The 21,562-nt window shown below is 48.3% G+C and overlaps 1 protein-coding gene and 1 long non-coding RNA gene across 3 annotated transcripts in view; one reads left to right on the plus strand and one right to left on the minus strand.

Annotated features, from left to right (window-relative positions):
* The first annotated feature begins 5,588 nt into the window (after window positions 1–5,588).
* Window positions 5,589–21,562, plus strand: part of GGA2 (golgi associated, gamma adaptin ear containing, ARF binding protein 2) — a 32,974-nt gene continuing 17,000 nt past the window's right edge. Inside the window, exons 1-7 of one of the 2 annotated variants that reach the window (XM_025416187.3) lie at window positions 5,589–5,727; window positions 13,387–13,471; window positions 14,366–14,441; window positions 15,369–15,467; window positions 17,276–17,399; window positions 19,775–19,878; window positions 21,271–21,351. In XM_025416187.3, the coding sequence (XP_025271972.2) occupies window positions 5,622–5,727; window positions 13,387–13,471; window positions 14,366–14,441; window positions 15,369–15,467; window positions 17,276–17,399; window positions 19,775–19,878; window positions 21,271–21,351 (675 nt within the window). In that variant the 5' untranslated portion in view covers window positions 5,589–5,621. Of the gene's footprint in view, window positions 5,728–6,042; window positions 6,223–13,386; window positions 13,472–14,365; window positions 14,442–15,368; window positions 15,468–17,275; window positions 17,400–19,774; window positions 19,879–21,270; window positions 21,352–21,562 lie in introns of those variants that run through there. The other variant, XM_025416185.3, reaches the window with a different exon arrangement.
* LOC112640242 (uncharacterized) lies at window positions 18,954–21,295 on the minus strand. Its single transcript, XR_007411237.1, has 3 exons — window positions 21,247–21,295; window positions 20,751–20,822; window positions 18,954–19,152 (listed from the first exon to the last, which is right to left on the minus strand). It is a non-coding gene; the product is annotated as an uncharacterized LOC112640242 (long non-coding RNA).

Raw genomic sequence — 21,562 nt, forward strand, 5'->3', positions numbered from 1 at the left:
TTCTTTCTTTTTTTTTTTTTTTTTTTAAGATTTTATTTATTTATTCATAGAGAGGCAGAGACACAGGCAGAGGGAGAAGCAGGCTCCATGCAGAGAGCCTGATGTGGGACTCAATCCAGGGTCTCCAGGATCACGCCCTGGGCTGCAGGCCGTGCTCGCTAAACCGCTGCGCCACCGGGGCTGCCCCGAACACTTTCTTTAGAAGAAGTTGAGGTTTGCCTTTTAATGTCCATTTCAGATAAACAGTAATTTTTTTAGCACAAGTATGTCCCATGCAATATATAGGACATACTTGTGCTAAAAAATTATTTCTGGGCAGCCCCGGTGGCGCAGCGTTTTCGCGCCACCTTCAGCCCAGAGTGTGATCCTGGAGACCCCAGATCGAGTCCCACTTCGGGCTCCCTGCATGGAGCCTGCTACTCCCTCTGCCTGTGTCTCTGCCTCCCTCTCTCTTTCTCTCTCTCTCTCTCTCTCTCTGTGTTTCTCATGAATAAATAAATAAAATCTTTTTAAAAAATAATTTAAAAAATAAAACATTATTTGTCTGAAATTCAGATTTAACTGGGCTTCCTCTGTTTTTATTGGCTGGGTCTGGCAGCCCAACAAGGAGGTAGTTTGACAGACAGCAGAGGGAGGGAGGTCCAGGTTGAGGGAACAGGACATACAAAAGAAAGGACTCAAAGTACAATCAACTCCTATCTGGTGCTTAAAGTGAGGTAGGGAGAGCCAGAGGATTCTGGTTCCACCAGCAATTATTCTGCATCTATAAAGTGCCAGAAGTTCAATGGTGTATGAACCCAACCACTATCCTGAATTCCCAATCCACTTTTTTTTTTTTTAAGATTTTGTTTATTTATTCATGAGAGACACAGAGAGGCAGAGACCTAGGCAGATGGAGAAGCAGGCTCCCCACAGGGAGCTCAATGGAGGACTCCATCCCAGGACCTGGGATCATAACTTGAGCCAAAGGCAGACAATCACTGAGCCACCCAGGCATCCCCCAATCCACTTCTCTACTCCCCACTTTTTAACTTTCTGTAGCATTCCCTAGGCCAGCGACATCAGCATTGCCTGGAGACTAATTAGATTCTTGGGTTTCACCCTAGACCTACTGAATTAGAAACCGTGTGGGTCTGGGTCGGGCCCTGCATTATGTGTTTTAACAAGCCCTCTAGGTGATTCTAACAAATGCTAGTTGGAAAACTACTGATCCACACGTCAAAATGTCAAATGAGTGTATTTGCTTAAAATCGGTACCATAGCCAGTTATAAGAAATATTTAGGGGCAGCCCGGGTGGCTCAGCGGTTTAAGCGCCTGCCTTCTGCCCAGGGCGTGATCCTGGAGTCCCAGGATTGAGTCCCACATCGGGCTCCCTGTGTGGAGCCTGCTTCTCCCTCTGCCTGTGTCTCTGCCTCTCTCTCTCTGTGTCTATCATGAATAAATAAATAAAATCATTAAAAAAAAAAAAACATGTAGGGTCCACTTAACCATGGATTCTTTGAAAAAAAAAAAAAAAATTTAGGAAGTGATGGATGGTGGGTCCCTGGCAAATGGAGAGCTCCTGCCCCTCTACAGGGAACAGTCTCTAGTCATCTACAGATATTTGTTGCAGTGAGGAAATCCAGCTCTAGTGTTGCCAGGTATTTAGAATTTTCAAGAGATGAACACATGTTAAATATTTTATTTGACTCATTAGTGAAGACCCTAGGAGATGTTGCAACCAGTTCAAAGGAGAATCCACAGTACAGACACCTTTATAGATCTGGAATATTGAAATGAACATGAAAATGGAGACAAACTGGTTTTTCCACATGGAGGCGGGTTGTATCTTCCCAGGACAATTCATTTGCATGCTTGTAGACCAGAATAATTTCTAATTGCTCTCAGTTATCTACAGTTTACGGAGATATAATTTCCAAAGAACCAAAAAAAAAAAAAAAAAAATACCCACAGAAGGTTGTGCTGTAGACAATGCAGTTTCTTTGAAAAACAAAATTTCGCCTATATGAATCGGGTTATAGGTGGAAGCTGTCCCCTTAAAATTCATATATTAAAGCTCTTAAGTCCCAATGTGATGGCATTTGGAGATAGGATTTTGGGAGTTAGATGTGGTCACAAGAGTGGCACCCTCATGAAGAGATTAGTATCTTTATAGGGGGAAGAGACCATAGTGCATGCTCTCTCCCTCTCCCACCCACTCCTGCCGCCCCTCCCCCTCTCCTTCCACCTTGGGAGCGCATAGCAAGATGACAACCCTCTGCAAACCAGCAAGTGAGGTCTTACCAGAGACCCAATCTGCAGTACCTTATCTTGGATTTCCCAGATTCCAGATCTGTGAGAAATGTCTAGGCCAAGTCTGAGGTATTCTGTTACAGTGGCCCAAGTTTACCAACAGGTAACAACCATAAAAAATTTAGTGTAGAAGCTGGCACACAGTAAGCACTTTGGTTACTTGTCATTCAGAGCCCTTTCGTGACCCTTTCCATGTAGAAGGCAGTTATGGGCAGCAATCTGTCAGACGGAGATGTGTGTAGCTAGATTTATTTTGAAACTGAGCTAGCACAATAGTGATACTTCACTTGGCTGGTATATTTATTTGGGGTAGGGATGTCATTAGGCCCAAAGGGTGCAAGGGCATCTGGATCCCAAACAGATCAGGTTTGGCCCCATACTACTGATAAAATCCAAAGACAGAAACAGTAGTGATGAAACAAGAGAGGGATTTAATTTAGTGAGACCAGCACAGGGAAGAGAGTGGTCTAACATCTGAAAGACGGTCTCCAGGGGTGCCTGGGTAGCTCAGTGGTTGAGCATCTGCCTTGGGCTCAGGGCATGATCCCCAGGTCCTGGGATGGAATCCTGCATCGGGCTCACCCCAGGGAGCCTGCTTCTCCCTCTGCCTATGTCTCTGCTTCTCTATGTCTCTCATGAATAAATAAATAAAATCTTTTTTTTAAGATTTTATTTATTTATTCATAGAGACAGAGAGAGAGAGGCAGAGGTACAGGGAGAAGCAGGCATCATACAGAGAGCCTGACGTGGGACTCGATCCAGGGTCTCCAGGATCACGCCTTGGGCTGCGGGCGGCGCTAAACTGCTGTGCCACCGGGGCTGCCCTAAAATCTTAAAATAAATAAATAAATAAAAATGTCTCTGAAGTGCTGAAAATACTTTTCGGTTTATATAAGGAAAAGGTGGGACGAAAGTGAGGGTAGTGCAGGTGGGCACTGAAGTTCAGGTCATCAATATCTTAGGGTCAATCACAGTCAGGATCTTGCTGGCTCTGGGGCAATCCTTACTGCTTGAGGGGGTCATTTCGGTTTCTATCACAGGATGCTTTCCTCAAAGGGCTTTTTGCCACAGTTAAGAGATAAGCTGGAAAGAATTGAATTAGAGGGATCCCTGGGTGGTGCAGCGGTTTGGCGCCTACCTTTGGCCCAGGGCGCGATCCTGGAGACCCGGGATCGAATCCCACGTCGGGCTCCCAGTGCATGGAGCCTGCTTCTCCCTCTGCCTGTGTCTCTGCCTCTCTCTCTCTCTGTGTGTGTGTGACTATCATAAATAAATAAAAAAAATTTATAAAAAAAAAAAAAAGAATTAGAAAGTACAGGGACGCCTGGGTGGCTCAGCAGTTTAGCTCCTGCCTTTCTTTGGCCCAGGGCAAGTGATCCTGGAGTCCCAGGATTGAGTCCCATATCGGGCTCCCTGCATGGAGCCTGCTTCTGTCTCTGCCTCTCTCTCTCTCTCTCTGTGTCTCTCATGAGTAAGTAAAGAAAATCTTTTAAAAAAGAAAGAAATTGGGATCCCTGGGTGGCGCAGTGGTTTAGCGCCTGCCTTTGGCCCAGGGCACGATCCTGGAGACCTGGGATCGAATCCCACGTCGGGCTCCCGGTGCATGGAGCCTGCTTCTCCCTCTGCCTGTGTCTCTGCCTCTCTCTCTCTCTCTCTGTGTGTGACTATCATAAATAAATAAAAATGTAAAAAAAAAGATTAAAAAAAATAAAAAAAAAAGAAAGAAATTAGAAAGTACAGACTGAGGCCAAATGGAAGTGGTTGACATCCTTGTCCAGAGATGGGGCCTAAAGCCCTATTGCTACCTCTTATGGTTTGTAGGGTTCATTTGGCTACTCAATAAGTATTTAGTGACACTGGTGTGCCAGGCACTGTTCTAGGTACTGGGGCTATACAAGTGTACAGAGCAAAGTTTTTGCTTTTATAGTAGGCAGGCTTTTATAGAGAAACAGGCAATAGTGTATAGACGGTTTGTGCTTTGAAGAAAAATTATGCACTGTCTAGACAACCCCGCCTTTCATTGTCTCACAGACCTCTTACAAGTGGTCTACTCATAGATGACTGATAGTAATGCAAATCATTCTGCCAGGGGGGTGGACAGTCGTCACTGCTGATGGTAAAGCTAGGTTTGTGTCCATTTGTCCATGTTCCAACATTCCTTTATTCTGTATACATTTTCCTTTTCTCTTTTTTTGTTAAGATGTTAAGTAATCTCTACTGTGGGGCTTGAATTTCCAACTCCAAGATTAATAGTTGCAGGCTCTACCAACTGAACCACTCAGGTGCCCCAACCTTTTTTCTCTTCCTTTTAAAAAAAAAAAAATTATTTATTCATGAGAGACACACAGAGAGAGGCAGAGACATAGGCAGAGGTAGAAGCAGGCTCCCTGTGGGGAGTTGGATGCGGGACTCGATCCAGGACCCTTGTGTCAGACACTCAACCACTGAGCCACCCAGGCATCTCCCTTTTTTCTCTCCTGAATGGATTCTAACATCACCTCTGCTCTGTTCCCCTCATTTCATTAAAGAGTTAAAACATTTGATACGTCAGGGGATCTCCGGGTGGCCCAGCTATTTAGCTCCTGCCTTTGGCCCAGGGCGCGATCCTGGAGTCCCACGACGGGCTCCCTGCATGGAGCCTGCTTCTTCTCCCTCTGCCTGTGTCACTGCCTCTCCCTCTCTCTCTAGGTCTATCATAAATAAAAAAATCTTTAGAAAAAAAAAAACATTTAACACGTGTTCATTTCAACACGCATGAGAATCATGACTTTTTTGGGGAAAGAATTATCCTTTAACAAAATAAGCAAAAATCTAGGTAGGTCGATGGTGTATTGTGCAACAGAGAAAATAAGGCAGTATGGAGAAAAAGCGGGTGTGTCATTTCAGAGAAGTTGTGGGAGAAGACCCTCCTGGATAAAATGACCGCCACCCCCCCCCAAACTATTCCTAGTTTATCTGAAATTCCAGTTTAACTGGGCATCCCGCATTTCATCCCACAAGCCTACTCCTGAAGGACGCGAGCACGCAGGCCTCGCGAAGTTGGACCCGAGTAAACTCAGCGGCCGCGGAGGCAGCGCCCCCAGCCCCGGGCCCCCGCTCCCGGCCCCGCCCCCGCCTCACTCCCGCCTCACCCCCGCCTCACCCCCGCCTCACCCCCGCGAGGCCTGCGGGGCGGGGGCGGGGGCGGGGCCTGGCCGGGGGGCGGGGCCGCCGCAGACCCCGCCCCGTCACGTGCCCGCCCGCGCCTGCCGCGTCGGCAGCCCCGGAGCGCGCCGGACGGCGGCTGGAGGGCAGGGGCGGCCGCGGCTGGAGCAGCGGGGCTGGGGCCATGGCGGCGGCGGCGACGGTGGCGGCGGGGGCCGGGGCCGCGGCGGGGGGCGAGGCGGCCGGCGGGCCCCCGGGGCCGGCGGCGGCGGCGCTGGAGCTGTGGCTCAGTGAGTAGCGGGGCCGGCCCTCGGCGGGGGGCCTGGCTTCCCGCGTCCCCGGGCCTCTCTCCTGACGCGGCGGCGGCGGCGGCGGCGGCGGCGGGCAGGTGGCCGCGGGCAGGGGCCCGGGCCGGGCGCGGGGACGGCCCCGGATCCCGCCTGGCGGGCGGCGGACTGCGCCCTGGGCGCCCTGCGCGCCGCCACTGCCGTCCTCCGGCGCCAGCACCGCTCACGTAGTGGCTCCCCACTGTGCAGCTTCTCTTTTGTGTCACGCCCGGCGCTCGAGGCGTCTCAGCCGCTGTGCATCCCCATCACGACCCCAAGAGGCAGCTTCTATCACTAACGCCGCTTTGGAGATGAGGACATTGACACGGAAGGAGGCTCGTGCAAGCCGGGGAACCTCTTGCGAACCTCTTGCGATCCCTATCAGGCTGCTGTCGTTAGTGTCAAAACAAGCCCTTCGTACCTTTTGTGCAGTTTACTCTGGCCGGACTGACGCGTATGGTAAACTTCAGGACAGTCCCGTGGGCACGGGTAACCGGCGAGGAATTGAAATTCAAGGAGGATGCAGACTGTGCGCCTTGTGTTGGGCTCTGTTAGGTGCAGAGATGGGTAACACAGGGTCCTTGATCCCAAAGACCTTGTTTAGTGGGTCCAAGCCCACCGAAAGGGCACCTTTGTTATATAGCTAAGGCGAATTGTGGGGTGCAGGCAGCCTTGGCTTAACTTGTAGTGGTAGGAGTTGATGGGCTTACCTGGCGTTTGTCGCAGCGCACGTAGCATTTGAGGGGAAAGTGGAGGTGACAGTGTCTCAGGCACAGGAAACTGCATATGCAAAAGCTGGGGACCGGTGGGTGTGGAGCGTTCTGGGAACCAGCAGTGGGTACCGCGGGAGTGTACAGCCTCAAAAACAAAGAGCCCGGAGAAGAGTCTGCAGGGCTAATTGGGGCCTGGAGGCTGCAGAAAGGAATTTATATTTTATCTCGTGGCCGCGTGGGGGTGGGGTTTTCAGCCGGAGCATCTGATCAGTACACCTATTGAAAGCATCACCTGCAGCGATGTGGAGCCAGATTGGTTAAGGCGATGAGGCCAGGCAGGGAGAGTAAATAAAAAGCTGTTTCAGTGGTGCTTAGGGGTTGAAGTGGGGGCGAAGGCATTGGGCCTGACAGTAGACATAATTAGCAGGCACAATCAGCACCGTTGTTTTTTTTTTGTTTTTTTTTTTTAAGATTTTATTTATTCATTCATGAGAGATAGAGAGAGAGAGAGGCAGAGACACAGGCAGAGAGAGAAGCAGGCTCCATGCAGGGAGCCCGATGTGGGACTCAATCCTGGGTCTCCAGGGTCACGCCCAGGGCCAAAGGCAGGCGCTCAACCACTGAGCCACTCAGGGATCCCTAATCAGCACCCTTGATGTATCTGAATGGAAACTAGGAGGAGTCTAGGATGGACCTCAGGTTTCCGACTCGGTTAACCGGTTGGTTAGAAATGTGTCACCTGTGGGGAGGGCTAGTTTAAGAAGAGATGGTTGAGTTGTGGAGTTTGAGGTGCAAGTGGCACAGCCAAAGAGAGACTCTCTAGGCAGAGAGGGCAAGAGCCGGAGTGTGAGAATCTTCAGCTCACTGGCAGAGAGCTTGCCCAGGCAGGCAGTGTTGTATGATAACAAGAGCAGAGGTTTGCAGATAGAGCACGGAGAACCTCAGCATGTAAGAAGCAGGTGGGGAAAGCAGCCTGACCTGGAACGTGGAGCTGACATAGGCAGGAGAAAGCTGGGAGAATGGGGAGCCACTGATCTTCTCTCTTCAAAGGTTGAGAGAGAGAGAGAGAGAGAGAGAGAGGCAGAGACAGGGCAGAGGGAGAAGCAGGCTCCATGCAGGGAGCCCAACGTGGGACTCGATCCTGGGTCTCCAGGATCACACCCTGGGCTGAAGGCAGCGCTAAACCGCTGAGCCACCCAGGCTGCTCTAGAAACTATATTTTTGTATGGAATCTTGAGTTTTGAAGAATTGGCAACAACTGCTCTGAAATATAAAGTTTGTCTGGTGTAGTGAGCATGTTGCCTCTGGTCACTAGCCTTTTTTTTTTTTTTTTTTGTAAATGGTGTTTTTGAAAGGAAGGAGGAAGGGTAGCTAGAGGGAATTCAGGTGTAAAGGAGATCTCATAAGGAGAGGGGCACGTGTAAGCCCCTCCACGCTGTTCTTCCTTTGGGGAACTGCCCTTAAATTCCAAGTCCGATGCTGGAGCCCTTGGCAAAGAGCTTGCAGGTGCTGAGGGAGGTCAGAGCCAGAGCAGAAAGGGGTGACTTGGCTTCACAAAGAGGAAGAGCACCTTTTGTTTTTCCAAATGTTGGGGGAAGGAGATAAAGATGATTACACATGCAAATAAGGTTCAGCGTCACTGCCACCATTCCCTGCTGAGCCTGGGCTGAGGTAGAACTTGGGGCTTGAGGAAGGAGGTGGGGAAGTTTGGGAAATGCTGGTGAGGAAAACAGGGGAGCCTACTCGGATGCTCCAGAGCAGGGTCTCTCAACCTGGACACTCTTGACATATTGGGTCTGATAATTCTGTGTTGTTGGGGTCTGCCCATGCATTATAGGATGTTTAGTGGAATCCCTGGCTTCAACCCACTAGATGCCAATAGCATATGCCAGAATGCCCACAGAAAGCCTAAAATGTCTCCAGATACTGCCAAATGTTCCCTCAGGGAGAAGGGCAGGAGTATCTTCTCCCTTCACACTTGAGATCTTCTGAGTTTAGAGAGGTTCTCGGAGTTTGTACTTTGGAGTGTTGACTGCCCACCAGAAATATTTCTTGTAATCTTTATGGTTGTGTGATTCTCCACCCCTTGTAGGATCAGAGGAGGTGAATTGTGGTTTAAACTGGATTTGTGGGGCATCTGGGTGGCTCAGCAGTTGAGCATCTGCCTTTGGCTCAGGGCATGATGCTGGGGTCCCAGAGTCGAGTCTCACACCGGGCTTCTCACAGGAAGCCTGCTTCTCCCTCTGCCTATGTCTCTGCCTCTCATGAATAAATAAATAAAATCTTAAAAAACAAAAAAACAACTGGATTTGCTAGGATGTGAGGCACAGTGGAGTGGGTACGATAGAGGGACAAGGAGGTAGAGGGGTTGAGGCTATGGGAAGCACAGGAGTGTAGCTGCAAGAATGCCCTGTGTATCTGGGCTAGATGGAGAAGGAAGTCATTTTATGTGGGGTCTGAGGACTGCCAAGCTCAGGTCACTAACAGACTATGTCTCAGCAAGTAGAGCAGCTGTGTCTTGAAGATGAGGAGAGTTGTAATCTGTCCTTGGGGTGCTTAATACATGTGAAGCACTTGAATAGGGCCTGGCACATAGATATTATTAGATATATTGTGAGTGGCCCAAAACTCATATTGGCTTAGTAGGAGAAAAAAGGAAAAACTTTAGATGTAGAACTGGTGGAGGAGTAGTTTGTCAAAGGAATATCAGGAAGCTGAAGTGATGAATCACTGGATTCTATTCCTGAAACAGTATTACGCTATATGTTAACGAACTAGAATTTAATAAGAATTAGAGGAGGGGGGGAAGGAAGTTGTTACCAGAAGCTCATGCTTTAAAAATGCAAACAGCAGCTTCTGTGCATTCTGCAGCCTCCCAACCCCCAAACTTAATTGATTTTGGTGGTTCAATTCTTTATGACTGCATAGAGAGATGCCTCATTCTTGGTTTTGAAAACCTACATCCCATTGTATGGGTATATTATAATCGTTTTAACCAGTTCCCTGTTAAAGGGCCTTTGAGGTTGTTGCCAGTCCTGTGCTGTTAAAAGCAGTACTGGGTCCCTTTGGTCTCTGGGATTGTAGCCATAGCAGTGGTTCCAGGGGCTAGGTGCCATCTTACATTGCTTAACGTGGGGTGCTCAGTAAATCCCTGTCTTCCTTCCACCTGGACCTGCTCCCAGGTGATCTGTCCTGTCTTCCTTCCAGCCCCACTTTTGTGCCTCTCAGTGATCAAGTTGCAGTCTATTTATACTCTCCCAGCTTCTTGAGGGCTGAGCTCATTCTTTATCTTGGAGCCTAGCATAGGACATTCCTATGGTGGGTCTTGGGCTTCTGTCGTGTGCTTGATTGAATGACTGCTGGACTGTAGGGGTCAGTGGATACTTTCCGAAGGATTGAATTCTAAATGTTCCTTGAGGTGACTCCTTCTTCACAGCCTCAGGGTTCCTCTTATCAGCATAGGCTGCTCCTGGCACCAGAGTCAGGACTCTCGTAGTTAGTTGGCATCTGGTATGAGATGATTTGGCTTCAGATTTAGTCACTCTTAAATGAGCCATGTCACTCACTACCGAAGGTCTCAGCTGTTTTCTTAATACCTCTCACTGTGTAGCAGGCTTGAAATGCATAGAAACACTGCTTTTATGAAGCAGATGTATGGCACTAGTGATACTTGTCCTGCCCAAGTGCCAGTTACAGAAACCACTTTAATGCCTGAGGTAGCCCTTGGTGGGGCTGTGGCAGTCCTGAGAAGCAGAGAAGGGGTTATTTGAGTCTTTCCCTGGCCGTGCCCTGCTGGCCCCCAGCCAGTCCTTGGAGCAGAGGAGTGTCCTGCAAATCTGGGTTGGTGCTGTAGCCCGGTCCAGCTGCTGAGTTTCTGGGGGCTTCTCTCTGGAGCTGCACAAGGCTCCTGAAGCAACTTGGCAGGATGGCATTATGTTGTGGGAGACCCAGTTATTTCTGTACTGGAATAGCCCTCTCCTGGAGTCAGAAATAGGTCCAGCCAACTGGCCAGGCCCTGCGTAGTAAAAGGTGAATCATTTGTTCATTCAGTAGATATTTGTGCCAATGACTATTCTGGGTGCTGGAGGATGTGAAGGTGAATGAGACAGGTTTTCCTGCTTTAGGGAGCTGATAACTCAGTGGTGAGAAAGTCCAGGAAACTAGTTCCCAAAGAGGACTTATCTCTGTCAAGGAACTGGACGAAATGTTTGGGCCCTGGCTTGGGGCAGACCTAGGAATGAAGTTTTGTTGCTGTTGTTTCCCGGCTTGTGTGGCTGGGCAAGTCTCTGCCTGTAAAATAGTGAGAGGATAGTGGTCATCTCCCTTCTGAGGACTGGACAGAAGAGAGGCCTGGGAAGCCCTCCACCTGGTGGCTGACACATAGTAACTTCTTTACAAAAAAAAAAAAAAAAAAAAAAGCATCTAATACCATTATTGCTATTATTTCAGGGTGGGATAGACTTTGAGGGAATCCTCATGACACAAATACTCTCACACTTTATAGATCTTGCTGCTTGGCCTTGGTTAAGGGTTTGGAACATGACTTAACCTCATAGAACTGTCTTCCTTTTTGTGGAAAAGCAGGTGCCTGTCTTACTCTTTTTACTTGGTGGCAGAGGAAGGGGTACAGGAGGAGGAAGGGTGGATCTTGCCTATCTCTGCTCTAGGTCCAGTCATGTGTTGAAGTCCGAATGCCCAGAGGCATCAAGCAGGACCTGTAGTGAACTTAAAACTTCAGGAAGCCAAAATCAGAATTATTTTAGATGAGTCAGGCCTCCTTAATCAGGATCTCTGAGAATCACTGCTTTAAATAATTTATTTCATGAGTAATTATTATTACTGTTATTTTTTTTTTAAGATTTTATTTATTTACTCATGAGAGACAGAGAGAGAGAGAGGCAGAGACCCAGGCAGAGGGAGAAGCAGGCTCCATGCAGGGAGCCTGACATGGGACTTGATTCCGGGTCTCCAGGATCACGCCCTGGGCTGAAGGTGGTGCTAAACCGCTGAGCCACCTGGGCTGCCCTGTGAGTAATTATTTTGTGCCTTTGAGGAAGGCATTGTACTAAGCTCTGCAGGAAATATATGGCTTTTTGCCTTCTAGAGTTTTATTCCCTTTAGGTGCAGTAAGTCACATACAGGTGTTTTTAAAGCAGAAGGCAGAGACTGCATTATAATAAACAATAAGGTTAGCTGTGCTTTATGGATGACTTCAATATTTGCTGCTGTATCCGGCACTTGATACTCTCTTTTGAACCTCAGGACTGTCTTGTGAGGGAGGTACTGTTTTCCTTTATAGTAGAGGGAGGTGAGACCCTCAGGGCCCAAGGACATGTCACAAGTCAAGGATGGAGCTAGAGATCTCCATTGGAAGAGGGGCAGATAGAATGTGCGCCTTCTGAGAAGGAAGAGAGGCCTCTGTTTTGTGGCCATGCGAGGCAGATCAAGGAAGTCTTTATGAAGAAGAGGCATTTGAATTGGGGCTTGAAGGATGGATAGGATTTTCAAGAGTGAGCACAGGGAAAGGGCTTTGAGGAGGAATTGGTGAGGGAATGCTGGCAGTGACAGTCTGAAGAAGCCAAGTGTCTCCCTTGTCTTCTGTTTTCACTTAGAATGGAGTTGGCTTTTTGAATCTCACTGCTGAGCTGAGGAGACACATGACTTCCAGATGACAGAAGTGTGACTTGCAATCAGGAAAGGTTAAACTCTGCTTGACCTTGGAGTCCTCAGTCATCTGAAGGGTGGAGAAACGCAGGGGCGGGGTAGTGGGAGGAGGTTTTAGGAGAAGGTGGAAATTCAAATGGGCCTTGAAGAACCGCAGGATTTTGAGAAGAGAGGAGTAGACGTTCAGGCATAAGGAATGGTATCAGAAACGGGACCCTAGAATCAGCCTGTTGCAGAGCTTATATCAGGAGCCTTCAGGAAGGTTTTTCACTGGCGGGATGGTTAGGCCCCAGAAAGCTGGACACCAAGGAGTGGGGGGTGGGGGTTAGGAATGGGTAGGACAGAGGCCTCTCAGCAGTTCCCCTGTGAGAGAGCAGGGCCTGGTTTAGTCTGGGCCAGGACATGGGGGATGGACACTCTTCTTTAGTGGCTGGACAGGAATTCTGGGCAGCAGCAGTGGGAGGAGAGAAGCTGCTGTCATCCAGCACCAGGAAGAGGACAGATTGTCCCTCCCCTCAGTGGAGCATGGTCTTATGTTAGGCCTTCTCATAATCCCCCTTCTGCAGGTATATCTGTGGCTCTGCCCCCTTCCTTTCAATGCTTAGTGTCTTCAGATTTCATCTGCGTATAATGTTTTAGAGCAGGGGACCGTAGCATGATTGGATCTGGGCTCCCCAGGAATGTGTAAGTTTATAGAAAGGAACAGCATTTTGAGGAGTGAATGCAAGGAGCTCCCTTTTGTCAGTGCGCACAAGCCACTGACACATGGAGAAGCTTCTTACATAGGAAGGTCAGAGAGGATTTCAGTAAGCTGAGGGTTAGACTTAGGGGTATTGTTTTTGCGGAGATGGTGAGATGACCAAGTGGAACCACCCAGAGCCTTGTGGTATATTCTAATCTTATCATCACAGAGCTAAGAAACTTAGCAACAGCCTCCCAGAGGCTGGCCCTTGCTCATCCTCATTGCAGGGCCAATGATGGGGCATGAAGGAGGCGCACATAGGCCCACCCCTGCACTGGAAGGGGAGTCAAAAGCTTGCTTGTTCATTCAGTCAGCAGATCTTCAGTGAAGCCATATCATGTGCCTGATAGTGGCCAACAGCGCAGCCATAGTCCTGTCCCTTTCAGCTGTCTGCTTGCTGGGTCTGATGTGCTGTCACAGTCCTTGGCTGCCACTTTATTTGTTGGGGGTGGGGGGATGTGTGTGAATGTTTCTTTTTATGCTTTATTTTTACTTCCTTGACAGATAAAGCCACAGACCCAGGCGTGTCAGAACAGGATTGGTCAGCTATCCAGAATTTCTGTGACCAGGTGAACACTGATCCCAATGGGTAAGGTGACCTTCACACACATACACAAGACTCGGGATATCTCAGACTGAGTAGACACTTCTATCTCTTTGGTCTTTTTTACCTAAGAGAAAGAGAATGAGGCTTTCTTCCCCCCCCCCCCTTTTTTCCCCTCTATGATCCAAAAACATTATTTTTCTGGAAATAGCAAATTCATGGGTTTTTTTTGTTTCTTTTTGGTTTGTGTTCTTTAAACAGAATAGTCAGTTTGTAATTGGCAATCATTTGGGAAAAAATTGCAGTGTTTGAAGACACTAATGCTGAGGAGACCCCTGGATATTATGGATAGAATGTAGCTAGGTTATGTAGCCATGCAAGAGATATCAGTGATTTCTCTGCAAATTAAATATCCTCTTTCTTAAGAAAAGTCAGGAGAAGGGTAAGATTTTGTTGGTTTCTGGTTTTTTGTTGTTGTTGTTGTTTTGTTTGTTTATTTGATTTGGTTTCTTTTGTCCATAGCATCTAGATAGGAACTGAAGACGTTAGTCATTCACATGTTTAATCTATATGATGCTGCATATTCCGCATCTGAACAAAAAGTTTGATCGCACTTTCTACTCCAGTGTTTACTGAGCATTTGTCCTCCAACAGACAGGGTCTACTGCTCATGACCTGGTTACACACAGGTCTGGCCCTGAGTGCTCTGCTTGGAGTTCTAGGGATGGGTTGGCTGTAGGGAGGAGGATGTCAGGTATTGTCACTGTGACAAGGGTGTGTTGGCCTTCAGGGACAGGCGTGTGGGCTGCGTGCCTATTACTCCACCTCTGCTTTGGGACCTGCGCTTCTGGAAGAGAGGCGGCTTGACTGAGTGTACTCAGCCATCTGGTTGGTTTCTTCCTTTCCACCCACAGCCCAGGTCTCTTTGTTTTCCTTTAGCCCAACCCACGCACCCTGGCTACTGGCCCACAAGATCCAGTCTCCACAAGAGAAAGAATCTCTTTATGCCTTAACGGTGAGTTTGGCTTGCACTTTCACTTAAGCTTTCCTGCCTTGAAGCTACAGAGTGCTGGACCTTAGACCTGTTTCAGTGTGGTGGAGAGCATCTGATAGGGAGTTCTGTGCTCGGGTTGCTCCATCCTAGGTCTCTTTCTAAAGAACAGAATTGAGGGACGCCTGAGTGGCTCCGTGGTTGAGTGTGTGCCTTCAGCTCAGAGCGTGATCCCTGAGTTACAAGATCGAGTCCCACACTGGGCTCCCTGCATGGAGCCTGCTTCTCCTATCTGTGTGTGTGTGTGTGTCTCTCTCTCTCTCTCTATCTTTGTATCTCTCATGAATAAATCAATACATCTTTAAAATAAAATAAAGAACAGCATTGAGCCTGCTTGGGGGCAAGGAGAAGAAGGTTTTCTTTCATCTTCCTGAGACCAGGGCTGGCAAGTTCAAGTGCCACATGTACAGGGCCTGACTGGTCACATAACGGAGTGAGCTGCTGAGTGAGGATAGAAACACTGGAGCTTGCAAGCCCAGTGTAAACAGTGTAGACCAAAGAAGACCTTGCAGGCCCCATATTGCCACTGGAGTGCCAGCAAGTTTGCCTCTGGCTTAACAGTCCTTTGTGTGTTACATATCAGATCTCTGCCTCTGAGGAGGATGTGATTCTTTAGCCAGTTTTTCTACCCAGGAGTTCTCCTTAAAAGGTGGGGTGGCCTCAGGGTACACCCCACTGAGCTTTTTTCCTGTTCACAAACCTGGCAGTTACAGCAAGATTAGACAGGCAGCATTTTTTCTTAATCTGAAAATGTCATCCTTCCTCAAACTTTAGTGTTTTTATAGTCTTCAGGAAAACCCTAGCCATCGTTCTGGAAGATGCTCATCAGCTGTGAGACAAGCCCGAAGCCAATGGGTTTCCTTTTCCTGTGGGGGTCCTATGTCTGTGCAGGTGCTGGAGATGTGTATGAACCACTGCGGGGAGAAGTTCCACAGCGAGGTGGCCAAATTCCGCTTCCTGAATGAGCTGATCAAAGTGTTGTCCCCAAAGGTGAGCACCCTGGGCTTGGCTGTACTGTGCTTGCTCATTGTACTGTATCTACCCCCTGCCCTCAAACCCTCGTGCCCCTTTGTAGGTAGGCCTGCTCACAGCAGAGCCTGCCAGCTAGTCTCTGCTTTGTGACAGAGCTGAGAGGGGATGTCCTGTGTATGGAAGCTTTCCTCTTCGTTGGTTCGTAACCTTCTCTGGAGTCTCCCAGGTAGAATCTGAAGTTGGCCTGTGTATGCTAGAACTTAGATACAAGGCTTGTCCTGTGTGGCAGCAAGGTGAGTAGATCCCACATTGTTAGGGTTTATATGGAGGCCATATGGAGGTTCAGTGAGGTGCAGTATGTAGGTGTTCTCCACACCACATCATTGTCTCACAGCTGTGTCTGCATTCCAAGGACAGCGGAGGGAGTGAGAAACCTTAGTTTGCCCAGGTCCAGCTCACAGGTCGGCTGGTGGTCACATCTTTTTCGATGGCTTTCCCCAGTATTCTTCAGGGTCTAGGATGCTGGTCATGCTCATCAGCTGAGAGCCCTGCCTTTGGTTATCAGCATTTTCCCATTCTCCCTTCAAAGATAGCCTTGTGGTGGCTGGCCTAGAGGGGTGAGGAACTCACTTGAGGGCAGGTTTTTTGGTGGCGATGGCAAGAAATATGAGGTGTGGCTTTAAGTTTTATGTCCTCTCTTGCCTGTCCTTGTACGTTTTCTCCCAGCCCCTGTCTTAGCAACACTGTTCTTGGGTGCCTAACATGGATGGAGCCCTCCTTTGCTACTTCTCAGCAATTCTCTGAACCAGCTGTGGGTCCTGCAATCTAATTCATTTCAGTTCTGCCACTAACTACCCAGAGTGATCACAGGCCTTATGCATGAAGGGCTCAGTCCTACCTAGACTGTGCCTACTTCAGATACCAGCCGGGGGGTCTCAGCTGTCCCTAGGCTACTTCCTCTGCAGTCTGACCAGCTGCAAATTCAGGGGTTCCCATGACCCCCCAACCAGGTACATAATTCATCAGAAAGACTCACAAAAGATAGGAAAGCACTATATTCACTATTACCCTTTTGTCATAAAGGATGTAAATGGAAGATATCCATAGACCACAGTCTTTTTTTTTTTTTTTTCATAGACCACAGTCTTGAGGGGAATAGGAAGCAGAGCTTCTACACCACCCTCCTGGTACATCCATGTATTCAACTAGGAAGCTCTCTGAACCTTGTTGTTTCAGTTTTTATCTGCAATTATGTAGGCATTTTGAGTAAATCATTAGCTGTGATTAGCCTCAGTCTCCAGCTCTCTCCCCTCTTGGGGGTTGGCCTAGGAACGTTCCAACCCTGTCATCACATGGTTGATTTTTCTGAAAGTGGTCAGTCTCTCCCTTGAAACTAGGTGCTCCCCATGAATGGTTACCATAAACTCATGTGTGGTCCAAGGGGCTCATTGTGAATAACAAAAGATACTCCTATAACTCAGGAAATTCCAAGGGTGTTTGAAACTGTGCCAGGAACTAGGGACAAAGACCAAGTATATTCTTTTACTAATCTTGCCTTGTTCAACAAATGAGTGTTCCCCTGTGGCTCTAACCTGGCCTAGTATGTGGTGGGCTTCATGTGAGCAGCTGTGGAGGCTGACTCCTTGAAGTCCAGGAGGTACCTGTGGCTGGCTACCAGGCAGTTTGGCCTGTAGCACCTCCCAGCTCCACCAGCTGTGGGCAGCTCACTGCCCAGGATCTCCGCAGCCATCTCTTCCTTGGTAGCGTGTGCTGGCTGGTCTGCTCTGTCCTTTACAGCTTTACAATTTTTGCCTTTTTCCTTTCAGTACCTAGGTTCCTGGACCACAGAAAAAGTGAAAGGAAGAGTCATTGAAATACTCTTCAGTTGGACTGTCTGGTTTCCGGAGGATATAAAGATCCGAGATGCTTACCAGATGCTGAAGAAACAAGGTCGGACTCCATGGCTTACATTGCATTTCCTCTTCACGGTATCTGTTTTTGTTTTTTGTGTGCTTTGTGTTTTTTTTTTTTTTTTTTTTCAGTGAAAGCTGGATATCTTGTGTAGGACAGTAGAGACTGAGACACATGATTTTCTACGATTTTTGTTTTACTTTTTTAAGATTTTATTTACTTAGAGCATGAACAAGAGAGTGAGAGAGAGTGAATGAGAGAGAGCGTGAATGGGTGGGAGGGGGAGAGGGAGAGGCAGACTCCCTGCTGAGCAGAGAGCCTGATGCAGGGCTCAATCTCAGGACCCTGGGATCATGACTTGAGCCAAAGGCAGACGCTTAACTGACTGAGCCACCCAGGCACCCCTTAAAGATTTTATTTTTAAGTAATCTCTGCATCCAACGTGGGGCTTGAACTCACAACCCTGAGATCCAGAGTCACATAACTCTACTGACTGAGCCGGCCAGGTGCTGCTGACACAAATAATTTTTGCGCCCTTGAAACGGGCAGACCTTTCCTTCTTGTACACAGGAGTTGAGCTGGGTTTGAGACTACTGTTACTATGGTTACCCTCACTCACTATACCAGATTTTAAATTCCTATGATGTTGGCTTGTGTTGAGTGTGGGAGCTTATTTGCTAGAGTTTTTCTCCGTATTTGCTTCATCTCAGTGTTAGGTCTTCCTTTTTTTTGCTCTGCACCTCAGAGAGGGTTTTTTTCCAGATACTTTCTTAATAGTTGATTGTTATGACTTATTACCCAATGCCAGTTAGCCTGGTAAGGGGTAGGGGTCATAATTCGTTGTAAGCCTTGATTTTAGGTGGGCACCATGTCCTGGGTTTCAGTAGGACCTGTGTGTGATCCTGCCCTTTCCCTAGGGGCACAAGGCTTTCTCTTCTCAAGCTGCAGTAGATTTCCCACTGTTGCTCTGAGGACTATAGGGTTTATTTTATTTTATTTTTTTAAAATATTTTATTTATTTATTCATAGACACAGAGAGAGAGGGGCAGAAACACAGAGGGAGAAGCAGGCTCCACGCAGGGAGCCCGATGTGGAACTCGATCCTGGGTCTCCAGGATCACACCCCAGGCTGCAGGTGGCGGCCACCGGCCACCGGGGCTGCCCGACTATAGGGTTTATTGTCCTTCCCCAGCAGTTGAAGGTGTTTGTTCTGGAGGGAGGGAGAAGGGCATAGGTGGGACAGCAGGCCTTTCCCATTGTCTTTCCAAGAGTGCCTGGAGAAGAGCCTGTCCCTCTTGTGTGTTAGGGGCCTAAAGGTTCTGTGTTGGGCGAGCCCGGGTGGCTCAGCGGTTTAGCGCCACCTTCAGCTCAGGGTGTGATCCTGGAGACCCGGAATTGAGTCCCATGTTGGGCTCCCTGCGTGGAGCCTGCTTCTCCCCTCCGCCTGTGTCTCTGCCTCTCTTTCTTTCTCTTTGTGTCTCTCGTGAATAAATAAATAAAATCTTAAAAAAAAAAAATAAAGGTTCTGTGTTCTCTTGCTAGCTCACACTGGCCTGTAAACAATTTAGAAACAATTTTATCTGAATTCGCCTTGGTGCTGCCTTCCATCCTGACTTGGAGGCGCTGCCTTTCCTTAGATTTCAGGTCATTTCTTGCCTTGTGATCTCCACTCTTTATTGGATTCAAGAAAAGCAGTGGATTTCTAGGTTGTTCAGTGTCGTGTTGGCAGGGTTAGAGTGATGTAGTTCATGCCTTTCTGTGTCCTGTGCGGAGGCTGGGAGTCTGTAGAGCTCTGTAGAAGAAGGAACCTGGATTCAGGATGGACTGTTTTGCTCTGTCACATGTACTCACTGTTCTTGGGAGTGTGGTGGATCCTACAGTAATTTCTGGGTCCTGGGAGGTTTTGTACCTGCATACAATGATCAGTATTTTTATAGCGCAAGGGCCACAGCCCACAAGCTCTAGGGTATGGTTCTGATTTCACTTAGTTTGGCTCTGATGTCCCCTCTCTTGGTTCTGGGTCTTTGGAATTGCCTGAAGGAGGATGCAGAGCCTTGATCATTCCCTGGATCTTTCCCTTTAAAGTCGTTGACAGGGATCCCTGGGTGGCTCAGCGGTTGAGCATCTGCCTTTGACTCAGGGCATGATCCTGGAGTTCTGGGATCGAGTCCCACATCAGGTTCCCTGCATGGAGTCTGCTTCTCCCTCTGCCTCTTCTCTGTGTTTCTCATGAATAAATGAATCAAATCTTTTTTTTTTTAATCAAATCTTTAAAAAAAAAAAAAAAAGTCATTGACAGAGTGTTTCCCCAGTGGGATATCAGGAGCTGGGAGTTTCTGGACTTTATGCTGCATGCTATTGAAGTCCAGAAGTACCCATATCCGTATCTTAACTTCACAAATTGTGTGTTTTAGGAATCGTCAAGCAAGACCCTAAACTACCAGTGGATAAAATTTTGCCTCCACCTTCCCCCTGGCCCAAGAGCTCTATCTTTGATGCTGATGAAGAAAAGTCCAAGGTAAGGAGCCCTTCCCTGACCTTGGTGGCCGACTTGGAATCTGATCAGACCCCTTTTAGGGACTCTCCTGAAATACCCCTGGCATGTACTCTGATCCCTGAACCAAAGATTGGGGAACTATGGGGAGGTGGGTTAGTGAGTTCTCTCTGGAGCAGGCTCTTAGAGTCAGGTAGCACAGATCTGAATGTTTTCTTCATGGATGGGCCAAATAATAAATGCCATGTTCTTTGTTCCCTCCATGCTTATCTGTATAAGCGTTCCGAGGGAAAGAAGGTACAAAAGGATAACCCAAGTGGGCAATGTGAATGGTCAGTTGTATACAGTGTATGTGTGGTATTAGGAGAAGATGGTGGAATCGGCTGTATATTGGCTCGTCTCTCTCTTTTCTGTGTGTGTGTGTGTGTGTGCACGCGCCAGTAAGCCTGATCCTACACATTCTCCTTCTGCTATTGCTTCCCATAATTGTTGCTTCTCATACATCAGTAAGGAGAGGGACAAAGACCTAGGGATAGCTTTAGAGTGCCTCTGAATGGGAAGAGGGCTCTTGAGCACTGGTGGGGCTGTGCTTTTGGTCATTACTGTTCTTGGTCACATACAGGTTCTGGGAAGTGAGTACCAGGAAAGCTTCAGGCTGTCTGAGTCTGGCTTGGGTTCCCTCTGCCTCTAACTGCACCTGTCAGCTGTACCCTTCCTTTGGACCTAGAGGTTCCATGGCCATGGGGTCAGAAAGGCAGGGTTGTACTAGGTTCTGGGCTGCCTTTCTCTGGCTCTTCTCCTACTGATGCTTTAATAGTTGCAGAGGGTGGGAAGAGGAGAGATGGCATGGACTTTGCAGAAAGAGAATTCTGCATCACCTGGGCAAAGTTACTTACCCACTCTAGGGTTCAGTGTAGCCATCTTTACTGCATCAGTGACGACTCAGTGAATCCCATGTGCATGGTGTTCTGCTAGACGTTGGGAATAAAGCGAACAAGATCACTGATGGGTGTGTCCCATCATAAAGTGTATGGCCCAGGACAACCTCAGCACTAGTGACATTTTGGTCCAGGTAATTTTCTTGTTGGGGGCTGTCCTGTTTACTGTAGGGAGTTTATAGTATACCAGCCTCTACCCGCTAGATGCCAGTAGCACTCCCAGGTGTGACAACCAGAAATGACTCTGGTCTTTGCCAGATGTCTCCTGGGGGGTATCCCTTTCACCTTCCTACTGGTATTGAAAACGAGTGGTCTGTGGGGGATAGTCCTAATACCTACATATTCTTATCCTGGGGACTTGGTAAGAGAATGCATGGGAAATGAGCTGTTGTCAGGATTACTGTATTAACTGCTGCTACTGCTCTGGGCCATTTAACATGGGAGGTCATCTCACCTGCTCTTCGTGTTCATTCTTTAGCTTCTGACAAGGCTTCTGAAGAGCAACCACCCTGAGGATCTTCAGGCTGCAAACAGACTAATCAAGAACTTGGTCAAGGAGGTGGGAATTTTTCCAATGTGTTCTGCAGAACTCAGGATGTGTGTGCTTGAGGGCCTGGGTACACAGTTGTCCGGGGAAAGAGAGTGCCTCTGGGCCCAGAATGGGGGCACAGCTGAGGGTCCCCTGAGGGCAGCAGGATGTGACTGGAAGCAGAATCATGCTGTATACTTCCCAAGTACTTTTATGTAAGAGCCCAAAGCATTCACAGACC

This window comes from Canis lupus, chromosome 6, assembly GCF_003254725.2.
Source record: "Canis lupus dingo isolate Sandy chromosome 6, ASM325472v2, whole genome shotgun sequence".
Lineage (NCBI taxonomy): Eukaryota > Metazoa > Chordata > Mammalia > Carnivora > Canidae > Canis > Canis lupus.